Here is a 16,912-nt window from a genome sequence, read left to right as displayed (position 1 = left end):
GAAGTTCCTTAAATTTGTCAGTATATTTTATTTAGATACTCGAACTACAACATGTTTCCTATTAAGCACCTGACATGATGAACTGTGTTAGAGTTTTACCCTGAATGTATGATATTATCAGTTATAGCAAAGTATATTTGCATAACAATATTGAACAAGAGTATCAAAATTGGTTAAGTATACGACATGAGCAAGAGTATCAAAATTAACTACTGAAGCAACATGGAAGCCAACATTTAAAGTGCGAGCTTGTTTTAAGTTCAACTATAAGTGAGCTTGTTTACTTTGTTGGTTCCAAGAATCGATAAATTCTCATAATTTATGGTGAAGCAAGGTTGCTGCAAAGAAAAGTGATTCACTCTCAACTACCTTACTAACATAAAGTCATTCTTTATTTTCTTAAACTCCATGTCAACTCAAAATACATCAAACAAATTTTAAACGGAGGAAGTACCATACTAGTAGTAACTGGAAAAATCAAAACAAGCTATAATGAAAGTTGTCTTAATTGCTAAAGAAGCTCATGAAGACAATGACATTACAACTCATTTCTGTTGCCTAGTCTAATAAAAACAATATTTGCCACCTAAAGATATATTTTAGCAGAATTGCATGTCTAAGAACTTAAGTACCTTTTTCAGGGGAAGACGCTGGGAAGAGTCCTTTACAAGCATCTGTATTCGACAAACATGAAATCAAAAGAGCAAGTCAGGCCCGAGACAACAAGCTGCTGTATTTCAAAGCATCTCAATGGATTAGAGAAAAAACCTGACCCACGAGTGTTAAGCTAGTAATATTATAGCTATTGACAGAAGGCTTGAAAATTGTACTACTTGTGTAATGATATGTGTAATTCATTGTTATTTCATACTCGTTCATGAGTTTTTGAAGTTGAGAAAGAGATTCTGAAAGTAACTAGTGACTGAAGATTTGAGAATAGCAATTCACACATTTTCTAAGAGTGGGAATTGTGTACAAAAATGTACTATTTCTTCTAAAGTAACGTCTGCATTTTGGAAGAAAATCTCACCTCCTATATGTGTCCGAGTGTTCCTTTGCTGCCAAATGGGGGCATCCCGTACAGAAACTCAAAGCATAGGACACCAAGGCTCTAAATGTCCACACTTGCATCATGCTCCACACTTTCCACTGCAAGTTCAACAATTTACATATCAGAAAAAATGTAAAAACAGATAACAAAATGTTAAAAGCTAAACTCTCATACACGCCCATGTGAAGGTAAAAAGCAATGTATAACATTCGCACATAGTCCGCCTTCAATCAAAGGTATGCACTGACCACCCAAAGTCTGCCATTTTGAGTTCAACCTAAAAGCAGAAATATTAAAGCTGCCATTTTACTGCAATGCATTGTATATACTGTTTAGCAATGCTAAGTTTGTACCTCAATATCTTTTCTGTGTATTGTGTGATTCCCATGACAGTATATTGAAAGTTCGTAAGAATTGGGAAGAAGCAATGCAGAAGAGGCAACGACAAGTTACCGGGTCATAAAAGTAACCGTTATTTCAACTTCACGATGAAGCTGATGTTCAACCAGGGACTGTTTTAGCTGGCTCTTGAACAACACTTTTAATGCGACGATATGATTGCTATGTTTCCAAGAAACAACTAACCTTAGTATTGGAATGTGATTGTAGAATGTTAAGTCTATCGAATAGAATTCGAAAAATCTTTTAAGCCATGTCCACAAGATCCCACCAATCCATATCAAATATAACAAATATGCTGAATGAGAGATTCTCACTCGCAATGCATAAATCCGAGGCATTGAAAAAGTAAGTAGTTTTATCAGCCATTCTTAACATGTAAAGGTTTAAAGGACTTACATACATGACCGAACTTTCCTCTTCCAAGAGGCTTCCCAATGTCGAAACCATTAAGTGTCCGCCTCTTTATATTAGCCTCTGATGAAGTCTGCAGAAGTTGAAAATTCTGTAGTCCATTTAAAAGATCAGTTAATTAAAAATAACAATAAATTCTTACAGTATAACAGATCAGTTAATTAAAAATAACAATAACTTGTTCTTTTAATTTTCATGATAGCATATGGTTATTTCACATCACAAAGTTGTACGATCCAGCTGAGCTTGATTCCATTTAGTGCGGGAAGAAGATATGTCCAGGAATACAATTTGCTTTACATGCACTGGTAGATGATTATCTCAATTAACTGCAACTCTGTTCATACTGTCCTCTTACAGGACTTCATGAACCACAAGTGATCGCAACTAACATAAAAGCTTAAACTCAATCAACAAATTTTAACTAACCTCAACATTCATCCTTTAGCAAGGTGGTACACTTGTGAACTATCAAGTACAACTCAACTCAATCTACATACAAGTTCAAAAATAACCAAACACAGTGAGGTCAGATCATGTTACTAGAAATTTTATTTTTCTTTACGACAATGACGGCAGAAAAAAACATTGTTGTAGTGAGGCAGAAATTTCTTTACCACAATATATATATATTCTTTTTCCTTTATGCTAGCAAAACAAATTACTTCAAACAAAGCAGAAATTTGTGCTACCCAAGACTATAATAACTTAAAGCATGGACCTCCTTAACCTTGTACAATAGTGAAAAAAGAAATTATCTTTTGTAGGAAGACATTGAGACCACGATTTCTTAAGCTTCTTCATATTGAAACCTAATCCAAGCATTTTTTTTCCCCCTATTTTATAAAGAAAAACCATACCTCAAGAACAGACCAAACTTTTGGACAAAAGAAAAAAGGGAAAAGGGTCAAAAATACCCCTCAACTTTGGTTTATTAGTTGACTATGCCCTTACCGTTAAAATGAAGTTATTTTTGCCCCTGCCGTTACTAATTTCATCATTTATGCCCCTATGTTGACGGAAATCCCCAAATTGACTTAAATTAACCCATTTCCCATTTTAAACCCATGCCCAACCCGTCTAAAAACCTAACCCAATAAACATTTTATCTGTTTTCCTTACCCATCTAAAAACCTCTCAAGGACTTCAACCTGCTCAGGTGTATACCGGACATACTTTCGGTTATCCAACACCGACTTACCATCCGGAAGCCATTTTTCTTAAATGTTACAAACTGAAATGTCCCTTTATGATAGAAAACAAACAAGCTCCAGTACTATGCTTCTTCTACCCTTTTGTCTTCACAACAATTCAACTTTTTTTAAGCATTATTCTTCTTGGGAGCTCTGAACAAAATGAGAATGTCTTGAAGTGACCTTTTTTTCTGGTAATACTAAAAGAGAAAACCAATTTACCAAACTGAAACGGCACTAGACAACTTGTATCTTTCGATAAAAATACACACTTTCCTTACTTATCTTTAACCATTACCAAAAAAAAAAAACAGAAGAATCCAAGTATTCCTCAAGAACCCAAAAACAACATCTTTAACAGCATGCCATACATTTCCTTTGAATCTTAAAACAAGATAAAAAGTCTGAAAAACACTAAAAGATCCAAGCTTTAAACTTCAGAAGATAAAAACAAAACAAACCCAAAAACAGATCTTCTTCGTGTACCTAAAAATTGGAGCATCTTTAAGTGTTTCAACAAAAAGTAAACCAACCCCATGAAACCCCTACAAAATTTTCAAAGACTACAGAGGAAGATCTTGTAGGCATGAGGAGATATTATCAGAAGACAAGTCTTGGACTGGTTAACAACGAATGAAATTGGTTAAATGGGTTAAAAGTTTATTGGGGGATTTGAGATCTCTTGAAAGAATGGGTAAGGAAAACGGGTAAAATTATTGGGTTAGGTTTTTAGACGGGTCAGGCATGGGTTTAAAATGGGAAATGGGTTAATTTAAGTCAATTTGGGGATTTCCGTCAACATAGGGGCATAAATGATGAAATTTGTAACGACAAGGGCAAAAATAACTTCATTTTAACGATAAGGGCATAGTCAACTAATAAACCAAAGTTGAGGGGTATTTTTGACCCATTTCCTAAGAAAAAAACATATCCACGATTTCTTTTAAAGACAAAAGATGAAACATGAATGACCCGAATGTGAGTCATTAGGCAAAGACCCCCCCCCCCCCCCCCCCCCCCCCAACCCCGAGGCAAACCCGCCTAACCCTGAGCAGGCCTCGCCCCCCACCTCCCCACCACACCGCTCCCCCCGGCAGGCCCACCCAGCGCAATCCTCGCCTCCCCAAGGCAGGCCCCGTCCTGCCTAGCCCGGCCCCGCCACACCTTGCTTGGAGGCATGGCCCAACCCCACCACACCTTGCTTGGAGGCATGGCCCGACTCCACCACAACCAGCCCCAAGGCAGGGCCCGCCCCTCCCAGCCCCGAAGTAGGACCCAGCCTTGAGGATGGCCCCACCACGCCCTGCTCTGAGACAGACCCCACCCAACCAAAACACGAGGCAAGCCCCACCTAGCCCAGCCCCAAGGACCCCCCCAACCCTGAGGTAGACCTCATCTCCTCAATCGTGAGGCAGGCCTTACCTCATCAACCCCGAGGCAGAACTCATCTCCTCAATCCCAAGGAAGCCCCCCCCCTCTAGAGGCCCCCCCACCCCCCTCTGGAGGGCCCCTGGACCCCCTTCAGATGTAGGCCTGCACCCCCTCTGGAGGAAAGCCCACCCCCCAGAGGTAGGCCCCTCGCCCCCTCCACCCCATCTAGAGGCAGGCCCTCCGCCCCCCTCCGGAGGTAGTTTCCCCACCTCCCACCTCTGGAGGCAGGCCCACCCCCTTCCACTCCCCCGGAGGCAAGGCAAGAAATTTTAAATATTTCAAATATCATAATCAAGATTTTTGTTTAAATATTTTAGATTCACTGTTTTACTATTTGGTGTGAGTATCACATTTCATTATTATTTGGATTATTATATCACGAAACTTAATTTGTAATACTTATACACTTTTGTAATTACTTATTTAAAATTATTAAGTAAGATAGATCGTACATATAGCGAGCTTCCACAACAAACATTGTGCTCATAATAGATAAATTGAAACATAGATGGATATTACACAAATATTTGGTCTATAAGGAAGTATTAGTATTAAACATTTGCACCTAATACCATTAAAATGCAACTCATTTTATACATTTTACATATCTAACATATAGACAAAATATTTGCACCTAATAATCTGAAAATGTAATTCATTTTACCTATGTAACTAACTATAGTTAGTCAATTTTGCAGTTCTCACAATAATTAATCATTTATCGCTCAATAATGAAGTCATTCAAATTGGATTAATGTACATTCATCAATTTTAGTTTGTACTTTTTTTTGTTATTGATTACACTATGTTTTTTTTATATAACTTATATTATGTATAGTACTTGCTTGAGACACACGTGCAATATATATATATATGCAAAAGTTGAGCTTGGAGGATATAAGAAATCCAAGTTTTAACTTAATAATCAAAAAGGAATTCGTCCTAAAACAATATATAAAGCTGAAAACTAATATGTAAAAGCCTCTAATGAGATGAGTTGTTGGAACAAGCCCCCTAACTAACTCTAATTGTCTAAAAACTGAATGATTGAAATAAAGAAAAGTAACATAGGTGTTGTCCTTGAAAGATGAGGACTCACCAATACTGTTACCAAGCTGATCAAAAGTCGTACAAACCACAAGCTAGATGATGAGCGTCTGAACCTGTATCATAAAAACAATTTAGTGCAAAGAGGTATGAAGACGGTACTTTAAATGTACTGGAGTGCGATACATGCATCACAAGTCTAGTAAACTGAACAAGATACTCTAAAATGCTGAATTAAATATATGAACTGATGCAATGACAAAGTAAATCAATATGCAACTGATAAGTACTAAACTGAAACAATTGAATATATACAAGGTCATGCAATATTTGAAAACTACACTGTGGGAGATACTAATAAGACATACTCCATTGAGCTAAATGTAGTCCAACTTGTACCCCAGCTAGAAGGGCGCTCTATACTTTCCTAGGGTAGAAGACACTAATGGTGTGGATCCACTAAACTGATGTCCAAAAGGACCAAGGTTTCAATATTGATCAAATAGATGCCCCTTAATACCTATGATGACATGTAGTTCTAGGAACTAACTATTTATACTAAATGTATTTGTCTTAACTAATGAGTGATCATTCATTCATCCCTATGTCCGTTTGGTGCTAAGTAGTACTCCCAATTGAATTTATATTGACAATCTATATATCCCAATAATACTGATAAACTGAGACTGGACTGATATACACTTTATCTGAAAGCATCTTTAAACATTTGGAACTGAAAGACTTGATGTCAAACTACTCTTCGTGGTTTCTATACTCTAAATAGAACATGCAATTTAATCATCACGGGTTTAAAGACATGAATTTTCTCTATTCTAAGAGATCATGAAAATAACTATATAATTATACTGAATAGTAGGTAAAAACATGTAATCAAAGACTATCCATTTAATTTAAAACTAAAATTTTAAATTATTACATATGTAATATAATTAGTTATGTTTTCTTACCTTTCTAGACTTGATTAATTTATGTAAGAACATTAAGATATTTTTCTATTATGATTAAGCTTTAGATTTATTTTTGTTAATGCAAATGAGAATTTTGACTTTGGTTATTAAACAAAAAAAAATTAAAAGATTTTGATGTGTAGTTTATCTTTCTACTAATTATATTCATATTTTGTCACAACCAAATCCACCGGGTCGTGCGGGGACCTACTCTAATAACTAAGTAGGAGAAACATGCGGAAGATTTTAGAAAATTGAAGATAAACGAAAATGTATGCTATTTTTACATAATGAATTCGTTTTTAAAGGATCCACAATTTATCTTGTAAAATAATAAACACCCCAGGGATCTGGTCTAAACAGGTACAAGATCTTCTAAGATTTACAAGGTGTATAACATAATAACAAATGACGCAGCTCCCATCAAATGGAAGGAAAAATAAGAGTTGTTGGAGATTGTCTGTCTTCACCTATGAAACATCACTGACCTTGCAACCAGACTATGCCAAAAGGCATAGCAAGAGTAGTATCAGTACAAACCACACGTACTGGTAGGCATCATCAGTCAACCTAATACCCACCACATAATATAAGAATCGATTAGCAGCAAACATGCAACAAGGTCGTTCACCCCTCCACCTTTATCCTCCTGCCTCTACCATTCCTGAATACTTTTAAAGATACTAGTACACTTGACTCTAACTCCTTACTCGCTCTGTTCTTGATCATAACTTAACCAATCTATCTCTTAGAGGAGTCCCCGAATGCAACCACCACCAATCCAGCCCACCACTTGCAGCATGCCCTTGACTACATCGTATATACTATCCAGACCTGCTACCGTTTCCGCATCGCCACTCTGATGTCCTTCCCAAGGTGGGATCTAACTACTTTTTGAATCACAAACACCACCCCACTTCTCATTAATTAAGAACATAGACAACCCTCTAATCATAGCCAATACTAACACTTGGCTCTCGATCTCCCCTTACTAGACTACATACTAATAGGCACGCTCATTCACAGATAATTCTAGTAAACGGGCTAATAACAAGTAGTCACAACGCAGTAAGCACATATATACATGATGCATAATTCAATTATCATTTTAGAGCAACATATAATCTCCCAACATCAATGACAATTAGATATGAACATAATAATCACAAGTGGTCCTCTCATAGAACCCACACCCAAACTGTTAGTTTGTCGAAACGTGACACCTAATCCAATATATGTGTCGGAATGTGACACTCAGTCCAATATATGTGTCAAAACGTGACACATGATCCAATGCATATATCGGAACGTGACACCCGAATCAGCACAACCACAATCACGACCACACCATAAGAAATAGTACATATAGTCACATGATCAAGTTGTAAGTTCATTTCATGTAGATGTTCCTACATAATCATTCGTTAGATTCGATTCACATTTCACTATTCACATACACGCATGCATACTATGAAGCAATCTACCATCATACCTTACACAAACATGAATTCGAACCATCACCTACAATAGGGCCATTAACCAGTATATACCACACCAGACTAGAAGTCGAACCATCATCTAACCCTAGTTCACAGGACAAGGCTTTTCCCCCACGGTGCACATCACATCTAGCAACTAGGGTATATGTACAATCAACCTTTTTTCCGTGTTCGAATGCCTAAACATGGATTCTATCATCAATTAACATTAAATTATGCAGTGAGCATGAATCTACAACTATTCAATTGATTAAACCTAGCCTACCTGGACGTCAAGCAGTTGCATAGGGATTGTAGCTCCAATCCTGGCTTCCGAACAACGAGACGGTGGATTTTGGCTAGGAATCAGCAAGCTATCGACAACCTCTTTCTCCTTCCATTCCAAGCCTAGAGCAGCTTTTTGAGGGTTTCTAGGGTGATCCTCGCCTCTTTTTGGCACTTAGGTAAAAATGATAAAATAAGACGTTGCGTAATTTAAGTTCTGCCCCGACCATCCCGCTCTGGCGCTTCTCATCTCACTGGGCCGCCACCCCCATAGCGACGTCATCCCCGCTCTGGTGGGATGGTAGGGTCCAGTACTCCCGACGTTTTTCCTTTCCTAAATAACAACGGTCTGGGTCGTTACAATAGATACCAACTTACCTCTCATTCATCCTCGAACTACTAACAGAGGGGTAAGCACGAGCCCTTTTTGGAGTACTTCTAAACTAACAAGTTGGCCCGTTACGAAAGAAGGATAGTGGTTTCCAAGTTTTAAGCACGAAAGAGGTCTTTACCAAAGGAACCAATTAGGGAAATGAGGCACCTCATGGAGGGAAGAGGCGTTGAATTATATAGCCTGACCCTTCCAGAGAAGCAGGGTTCCCGCTGTGGCGGGGACTCTCCCGAATTAGCGAGGGATCGAAACCAGTAAGTATGGGGGAAAAGGGAATGGTTTCCCCATTTCCTTTATACTCACACTAAAAACTCAAAACTCTCTCAATCGTCTTGTTCCGAACATCAATTTTAAGGTAAGGTTCTTGTTCCTCACGCTATTTACTTCAATACTTAACTAACAATAATTGCATGACACTAATTGATTGGGTAGAATGGCCTTGGGGTACTTTCCAAAAATGTAAAAATAGGTTGCTTGATTTGCTAGAAAAACGTAGCATGGACACTCCTTTTACGTTCACAATGTCCCCACAACGTCCTGAGCGTAAGGATTTCGTGAAAACACGATCGAAACGGTTCTGTAATGGATGGGGGAAGTTGAATAGTTTCTTAGTGCAAAACTTGGATTCGGGCACCATTTAAGGGTTTATTTGCTATAATTCTTGCATATTTAGGTTCTAGGGTACTCTAGATACCCTGATATGCTGATGAGGTACTTTTTACGGATCCCTTCTTCCACCCCCTTTTGATCAGGCAGGATTCCACCTTCGAGAGTAAGAGAAGGAAGACTAATGGGGCCGGTAGCAGTCAGGCAGCTACTGATACGGATGACGAAGGAAGGGAGGATGACGAGGCCGACGACACTCTTCCTACCCAGTCTCAACCCCACTATCAGGCGCTCGTGTGGAGGAGGACTTGGCGGCCGTCAGGAGGAGATTGAGAGGTTTTTATCCTAGTGCCACGACTCTAGTCCCACCCTTCACTGCCTTCGAGGTTGAGATGCTCCGCCGCCAGCTGCGATATGAGAGGAAAAAGGGTCTAGAGAGAGATCGTTTGATGGGTCGGATGTAGAAGGCTATTAAGGTCATTTTCTCTTGCGTCGCCCTCTAGAAGGAGCTTTCCAGGCTCGAACCGGAGGACTTTCGGGTGTCCCCTGGTTGAGTGAGGCGTGGACGGGCAAGACAGCCCCAGAGGACCTGGAGTCCAGTAGCGACACTTCCCATTCCCAGGGATCTTGATTGGTTTTTCCCCTCTTGGGCTTGTAAGGAACAATATTTCTATTTCTCTTTTATTTTTCCTTACATTTTTGTAAGCACATGGATGCTTGTTTTGCTATTTTCATAGCCTTAATTAATTTCTAGGTCATTATAACTCACTGTTCTATTGCTGAGTACTGGTTGAGTTGCAAGAATTAGCCCATGCACGATTTGGAGTCCATATGTGTGACTAGGGGAAAATAGGGGGAGCCAGGGCTGAGATTCTATCTCGCCCTGTCCCGCTCTGGCGGGAGATCTCTCGCCTTGGCGGAAGGATCCCGTCCCAGGGCCATAACTAAGCATTTAAGATAACCCTCTTAGCTAGGATAGTCGTTGTCCATCCCGAGTCAACCCAGCGGTATACGCACCAGAACCCTTTTCCACTAATCTAACACAACAAGCAAGCACATCCCCCGAATATGCCTATTAATCACACGATTTATAATCGATTGCGACACCCGTCAAGGGTATCTTTCATAACAACAATTTTCTATATTATGCAATAATAACCCTTTTTCTTACATGGTTCCCGACTATCCTGAAATCAGAGTTTCCCTACAGTCTCAAGTCATTCTTTTCCCTTACCCTTTTTTATCAATGGTAAGCCCACGCTCAACTAACAGTTGCATTCCCTCTCTTAAGTATATCATGTCACAGCCCAAAAATCGTCTAGCGATCACATTGTAGCATTCAAGCAAGTACGCTTCACACACCAACAATTATTCAGACAATCACTATGCACATAGTCAAAATTTCCAGCTACATCATAGGCAAGTCAAAGTTCATTAACTTAATTCACTCCATGGATGAACATTAGATAATCATCCATGCATTTATACAGCCTCTAAGGCCAGATACCAATTGGAACCCAATTTGCCTTGTTTGTGTTCTTTCAGCCGCGACTACGACATTCAGTTCACTTTGTTGAGATACCAATTGGACTCAACCCATACCACACACGACAACCCACACAAAAGGAGAGAAGAAATGGAAAAACTTCCTAGAATGCTTCATAGCTTCCTAAAGATTAGATATGGAAGTCAATACATCAATCCGCAGGAGTCTATTCCACATTTTGCTCTTGTACTGGAGACCGGAAACCTGGGATCTGATACCAATTTGTCACGACCCAACCACCGGCCATGCGGGCACCTACTCTAACACCTAAGTAGGAGAACACTCGATGCCACAGTTATAAACATGCAGAAGATTTTAGAAAACTGAAGATAAACGAAAATGTATGCTATTTTTACATAATGAAAGCGTTTTTAAATGATCCACAATTTATCTTGTAAAATAATAAACACCCTAGGGATCTAGTCTAAACAGGTACAAAAGCTTCTAAGATTTACAAGGTGTATAACATAATAACAAATGATGCAGCTCCCATCATATGGAAGGAAAAATAAGAGCAGTTGAAGATTTGCTTCGTCTTCACCTATGAAACATCACTGACCCTGCAACCAGACTATGACAAAAGGCATAGCAAGAGTAGTATCAGTACAAACCACATGTACTGGTAGACATAATCGGTCAACCCGATACCCACCGCATAATATAAGAATCGACTAGCAGGAAACATGCAACAACACCGTTCACCCCTCCACTTTTATCCTCCTATCTCTACTATTCCTGAATACTTTAAAAGATACTAGTACACTTGATTCTAACTCCTTACTCGCTCCGTTCTTGATCATAGTTTAACAATTCTATCTCTTAGAGGAGTCCTTGAATGCAACCACCACCAATCCGACGCCCACCACTTGCAACATGCCCTTGACTACATCGTATTACTATCCAGACCCGCTACCATTTCCGCAGCGCCACTCTGATGTCTTTCCCAAGGTAGGATCTAACTATTTTTTGCATCACAAACACCACTTCACTTCTCATTATTTAAGAGCATACACAACCCTCTAATCATAGCCAATACTAACACTTAGCTCTCGGTCTCCCCTTACCAGCCTACATACTAATGGGTACGCTCATTCACAGATAATTCCAGTAAATGGGATAATAACAAGTAGTCACAACGCAGTAAGCACATATATACAGGATACATAATTCAATTATCATTTTAGAGCAACATCAATGACAATTAGATATGAACATAATAATCACAAGTGGTCCTCTCATGGAACCCATACTCAAACTGTTAGTGTGTCGAAACGTGACACTCGATCCAATGTATGTGTCGAAACGTGACACCTGGTCTAATATATGTGTCGAAACATGACACTCGATCCAATGCATGTGTCGAAACGTGACATTTGATCCAATCAGCACAACCATAATCACGACCACATCATAAGGAATAGTACATATAGTCACATAATCAAGTAGTAGGTTCATTTCACGTAGATGTTCACACATAATCATTCATTAGATTTGATTCACATTTCACTATTCACATACACGCATGTATATTATGAATCAATCTACCAGCATACATCACACAAACAAGAATTCGAACCATCACCCACAATAGGGCTATTAACCAGCATATACCACACCAGACTAGAAGTCGAACCATTATCTAACCCTAGTTCACAGGACAAAGCTTTCCCCCCACGGTACACATCACATCTATAACCTAGGGTACATGTACAATCAACCATTTTTCCGTGTCCGAATGCCTAAACATGGAATCTACAGTCGATTAACATTATATTACGCGGTGAGCATGAATCTACAACTATTCAATTGAGTAAGCCTAGCCTACCTGGACTCCAAGCAGTTGCAGAGGGATTGAGCTCCAATCCTGGCTTTCGGATGACGAGACGGTGGATTTTGGCCGGGAATCTGCAAGCTATCTAAAAAACTCTTCCTCCTTCCTTCCCAAGCCTAGAACAGCCTTTTGAGGATTTTTGGGGGTGATTCTCGCCTCTTTTTGGCACTTAGGGAAAAAGGAAAAAATAAAACTTCGCGTCATTTAAGTTCTTCCCCGACCATCCCGCTCTGGCGCTTCCTATCTCGCAGGGGCGCCACCACCGTAGCGGCATCATCCCCGCTCTGGCGGGATGGTGGGGTCCAGTTCTCCCGACGTTTTGCCTTTCTTAAATAACGACCGTTCGGGTCGTTACATATTTGCCTAACTCTAATTTGATATTTTATTAATATTTTTTCATAATTATATTTTATTGATATATTTTTCCTATTTATTGTTGTATTTTTATTTTAAGTATTTATTTATTAAAGTTAGACTTTTGGATCTTATTCAAGTCAATGTTTATTTGATGTTAATACATGTGAATGATTTAAATTTACTTTAAATTTTAAATTATTTTGATATCCAATTTATATTATTCCTTATTATAATTAGTTATTTTTATTCTCGATTTGGACTTGATGAATTTATGTAAGAACATCATGATATTTTTCTTTATAGTTAAAATGTAGATTTATTATTGTTAATGCAAATGAGGATTTTGATTTTGCTTATTATACAAAAAAAAGAAAAAATTTTGGTGTATAGTTTATCTTTTTTCTAATTATGCTCATATTTTGTTACTTCAAGTTGATATTTCATTAATATAATTTCCTTTTATAATGTTGTGTTTTTCATTAACATATTTTCCTATTAAAGTTAGATTTTTGAATCTTATTCAAGTCAATCTATTTAATGCTAATGTATTTGAGTGATTTAATTTTATTGTAATATTTTAAATTATTTAATTTGCATTTATATTATTTATAATTATGATTAGTTACTTTTTTTATTGTCTATCGAGACTTGATTAATTTATGTAAGAACGTCAATATATTTTTCTATCGTGATTTAGTTTTAGATTTACTTTTTGTTAATGCGTATTTTGTCTTTCTACTAATCATATTCATATAAGCTAACTATAATTTGATATTTTATTAATATATTTTTATTTTTCATTAATGTAATTTATTGATATTTTTTTATTAAAATATTTTCCTATCAAAGTTAAATTTTTGAATTTTATTCAAGTCAATATCTATTTGATGTTAATGCATGTAAAATAATTAAATTTATTTTAAATTGTAAATTAATTTAGTTTACAATTTATAATATTCCTAATTATAATCAGTTATTTTTATTGTTTTTTTTAACTTGATTATTGTAAAGAAGAACATTAAAATAATTTTTATTTTATAGCTAAGCTTTAGATTTATTTTCATTAATGCAAATGAGGACTTTGATTTTCCTAATTATACGAAAAATTCAAAAAAAAAATAAAAAAAATTGATGTATAGTTTATCTTTCTTCTATTCATATTTTCTAACTTCAACTTGATATTTCATTAATCTAATTTCCTTTTATATTATTGTATTTCATTAATATATTTCCTTTTATATTATTATATTTCATTAATATATTTTCCTATTAAAGTTAGATTTCAAATCTTATTCAAGTCAATGTCTATTTAATGTTAATGCATGTGAATGACTTTATTTTATTGTAAGATTTTAATTATTTAATCTGCAATTTATATTATTTCTAATTATAATCAATTATTTTTTACTGTAAACCTAAACTTGATTTATTTATCATTAAGCTTTAGATTTATTTTTATTAATGTAAATGAGAATTTTGATTTTTCTTATTGTCCAAAAAAAATAATTAAAAGATTTGAGGTGTAATTTATATTTCTACCAATTATATTCATATTTGCTAACTCCAATTTGATATTCATTATTATATTATATTATATTAAAATATTTATCATTAAGCTTTAGATTTATTTTTATTAATGTAAATGAGAATTTTGATTTTTCTTATTATCCAAAAAAAAAATTAAAAGATTTGAGGTGTAAATTATATTTCTACCAATTATATTCATATTTGCTAACTCCAATTTGATATTCATCATTATATTATATTATATGTATTTTATAGTATTTCTAATTATAATCACTTATTTTTATTGTCTATTTAGACTTGACTAATTTATGAAAGAGCATTAAGAGATTTTCCTATTATAGTTTAAGCTTTAGAATTAAAAGATTTTTGTGTACATTTTCTATTAAGATATTTTCCTAATATAGTTTAAGCTTTAGATTTAAAAGATTTTGGTGTACATTTTATTTTTCTTCCAATTATATTCATATTTTCTAACTTTATTTTAACAAATTTCATGAGTATATGAAAATATTTACATATTAAACTTAATATTTTATATTTTAATAATGTTGTTGGCATACAAAATATATTTAAAGCATAAAATTTAATGACATTCCTAATTTTCTATATGATAAAAAGAATATTTGACTAAAAATTCAATTTTTGCAGTATATAAATAGGTGTGATATCTTTTTTTTTTATAAGTATCATTTGCTGAAAAACGTTTAATCAACTATCTTTTCATCAATTTCCTTATGAATTTAGCCATGGAGAGAAAGAAGACTAAAGGGCGTCAAAAGATACCAATGCAAAAAATAGAAAATAAGAATGCCTTGCTTACCACATTTTCAAAGCGTCGGGAGGGTTTGTTCAAAAAAGCTAGTGAACTCGTTACAGAATGCGATGTTGACATTGGAATAATGATGATTTCCCCTGCTGGTAAGCCACACTCATTTTTTCACCCTACTGTTGATGCAATTGTTTCTCGTTTTCAGAATCCTGATATGCAGTTAAGCCAAGGTATTCGTCTAGACACGATTACTGCTCGAAATAAAGTGAATCAACTCAAAAATAGGCTTGAAGAACTTGATGCTATAGAAGATGCTGCGATTGCTCGAACAACTTTTTATGACCAAATGGCAGAAATGAGACAAAAAGGTTGGTGGGAGTCAATTGAGCAGCTCAATGCAAATGAACAAATCATATTTGAAGCTTGGTTACGTGACACTAGTTCCAAAATGTTCCATCATTTGAACCAATTAGAAAATGGAGCTTCATCCTCACTGGGACGTGAATCTTTTGGAGTGTGAAATTTGAAAAATTCAAATTATAGTTGAATCATGCTAGGTTATTACTTATAGATATATTGGTGAAGACTCTAGTATTCAAATTTATATTAATAAGGTATTGATTTTTCAAAAAATAATTTATTTCAATGATGCTACAATCATGTATTGCTATGATTTTAAGTAATAATATCTGATATGGTTGGTCTGAACTATTGCTTATGAGCACAAAACTTCATATGTTGGTCTGAAATATAATATAATGGATACAAGAACACGTATATGCATTACATCAATAAATTGTGATTAATTTTCTCATTTTCAATTGATTTAGGGTTAGGAACCAAATATTTTTCATCTAATTGCTTTTGTTATGTGACATATGATTATAGTATACCATGATGCACAAAGATGAATTCTCTTAAGTAGATTGAGATACATGTCAATTTTTCTAATATAAGGGAGAGAGAATAAGTATGTACGAAATATGTTATTAATTATCATCAGTATTGTCACTCCACGAGTCTACACCCCGATTGTGGCCATAACTCTGAATTATTTTTTGTCCCAAACTAACCATTGACTTGTCTTATTGCTATATTGTAGACTATAACAACTATGTGAAAACTATTTTATAAATGGACATACAACTATTGCAGAAAATAACTCCAATACTTTATAAATAATAAGTAACAGATGTTTGCAAACAAAAAAAAAAAACTAAAACTATAACTAAACTGACTCGTCTATGAAGCTTTTAATAACAAAAGATATGCGTCGAGATAAGACCCATGCCTACCTGAATATTCAATGCCAACATTAGAAAATAGAATTGTTTAATGTTAATTAAGTCTCTTAAATGTGTCATGACCCAATTCACTGGGCCGTGTGGGCACCTACTCTAACACCTAGATAGGAAAACCCTTGTTCCCAATTTAAAACATGCAATGAGGAAGTAAACAGTTATAAGCTATCACCTTATTTAAATATATGAATACTCACATTTTGTCAAAACTAAAATACATTTGTAAGGAAAATACATTGATCCCTTTCCCAAGAAACTAGTCTAAATAGATACAAGAGCTTCTAAAAAGTACTATTTATGAAAGAAAATAAGGCATAG

The 16,912-nt window shown here is 35.8% G+C and overlaps 2 protein-coding genes and 1 pseudogene across 2 annotated transcripts in view; 1 reads left to right on the top strand and 2 right to left on the bottom strand.

Moving 5' to 3' along the window:
- The window catches only part of LOC125830524 (uncharacterized), a 338,210-nt gene that overhangs the window by 287,859 nt on the left and 33,439 nt on the right, over nucleotides 1–16,912 (bottom strand). The window lies entirely within an intron of this gene.
- LOC125830538 (serine/threonine-protein kinase Aurora-2-like) lies at nucleotides 665–8,651 on the bottom strand (annotated as a pseudogene).
- Nucleotides 15,259–15,813, top strand: LOC125830523 (agamous-like MADS-box protein AGL29). The gene has a single exon (XM_049509712.1). The coding sequence runs from the start codon at nucleotides 15,259–15,261 to the stop codon at nucleotides 15,811–15,813; it is 555 nt and encodes a 184-aa protein (XP_049365669.1).

This window comes from Solanum verrucosum, unplaced genomic scaffold (assembly GCF_900185275.1).
Source record: "Solanum verrucosum unplaced genomic scaffold, falcon-dt-bn FXZP01000075.1, whole genome shotgun sequence".
In the NCBI taxonomy this organism is placed as follows: Eukaryota; Viridiplantae; Streptophyta; class Magnoliopsida; order Solanales; family Solanaceae; genus Solanum; species Solanum verrucosum.
The sequence above is the reverse complement of the archived record's forward strand: the minus strand, read 5'-3'. Positions and strand labels throughout refer to the sequence as shown.

Bases quoted from the DNA above. Each gene is read 5' to 3' on its own strand.
- LOC125830523 (XM_049509712.1), top strand. From the start codon at position 15,259: ATGAATTTAGCCATGGAGAGAAAGAAGACTAAAGGGCGTCAAAAGATA.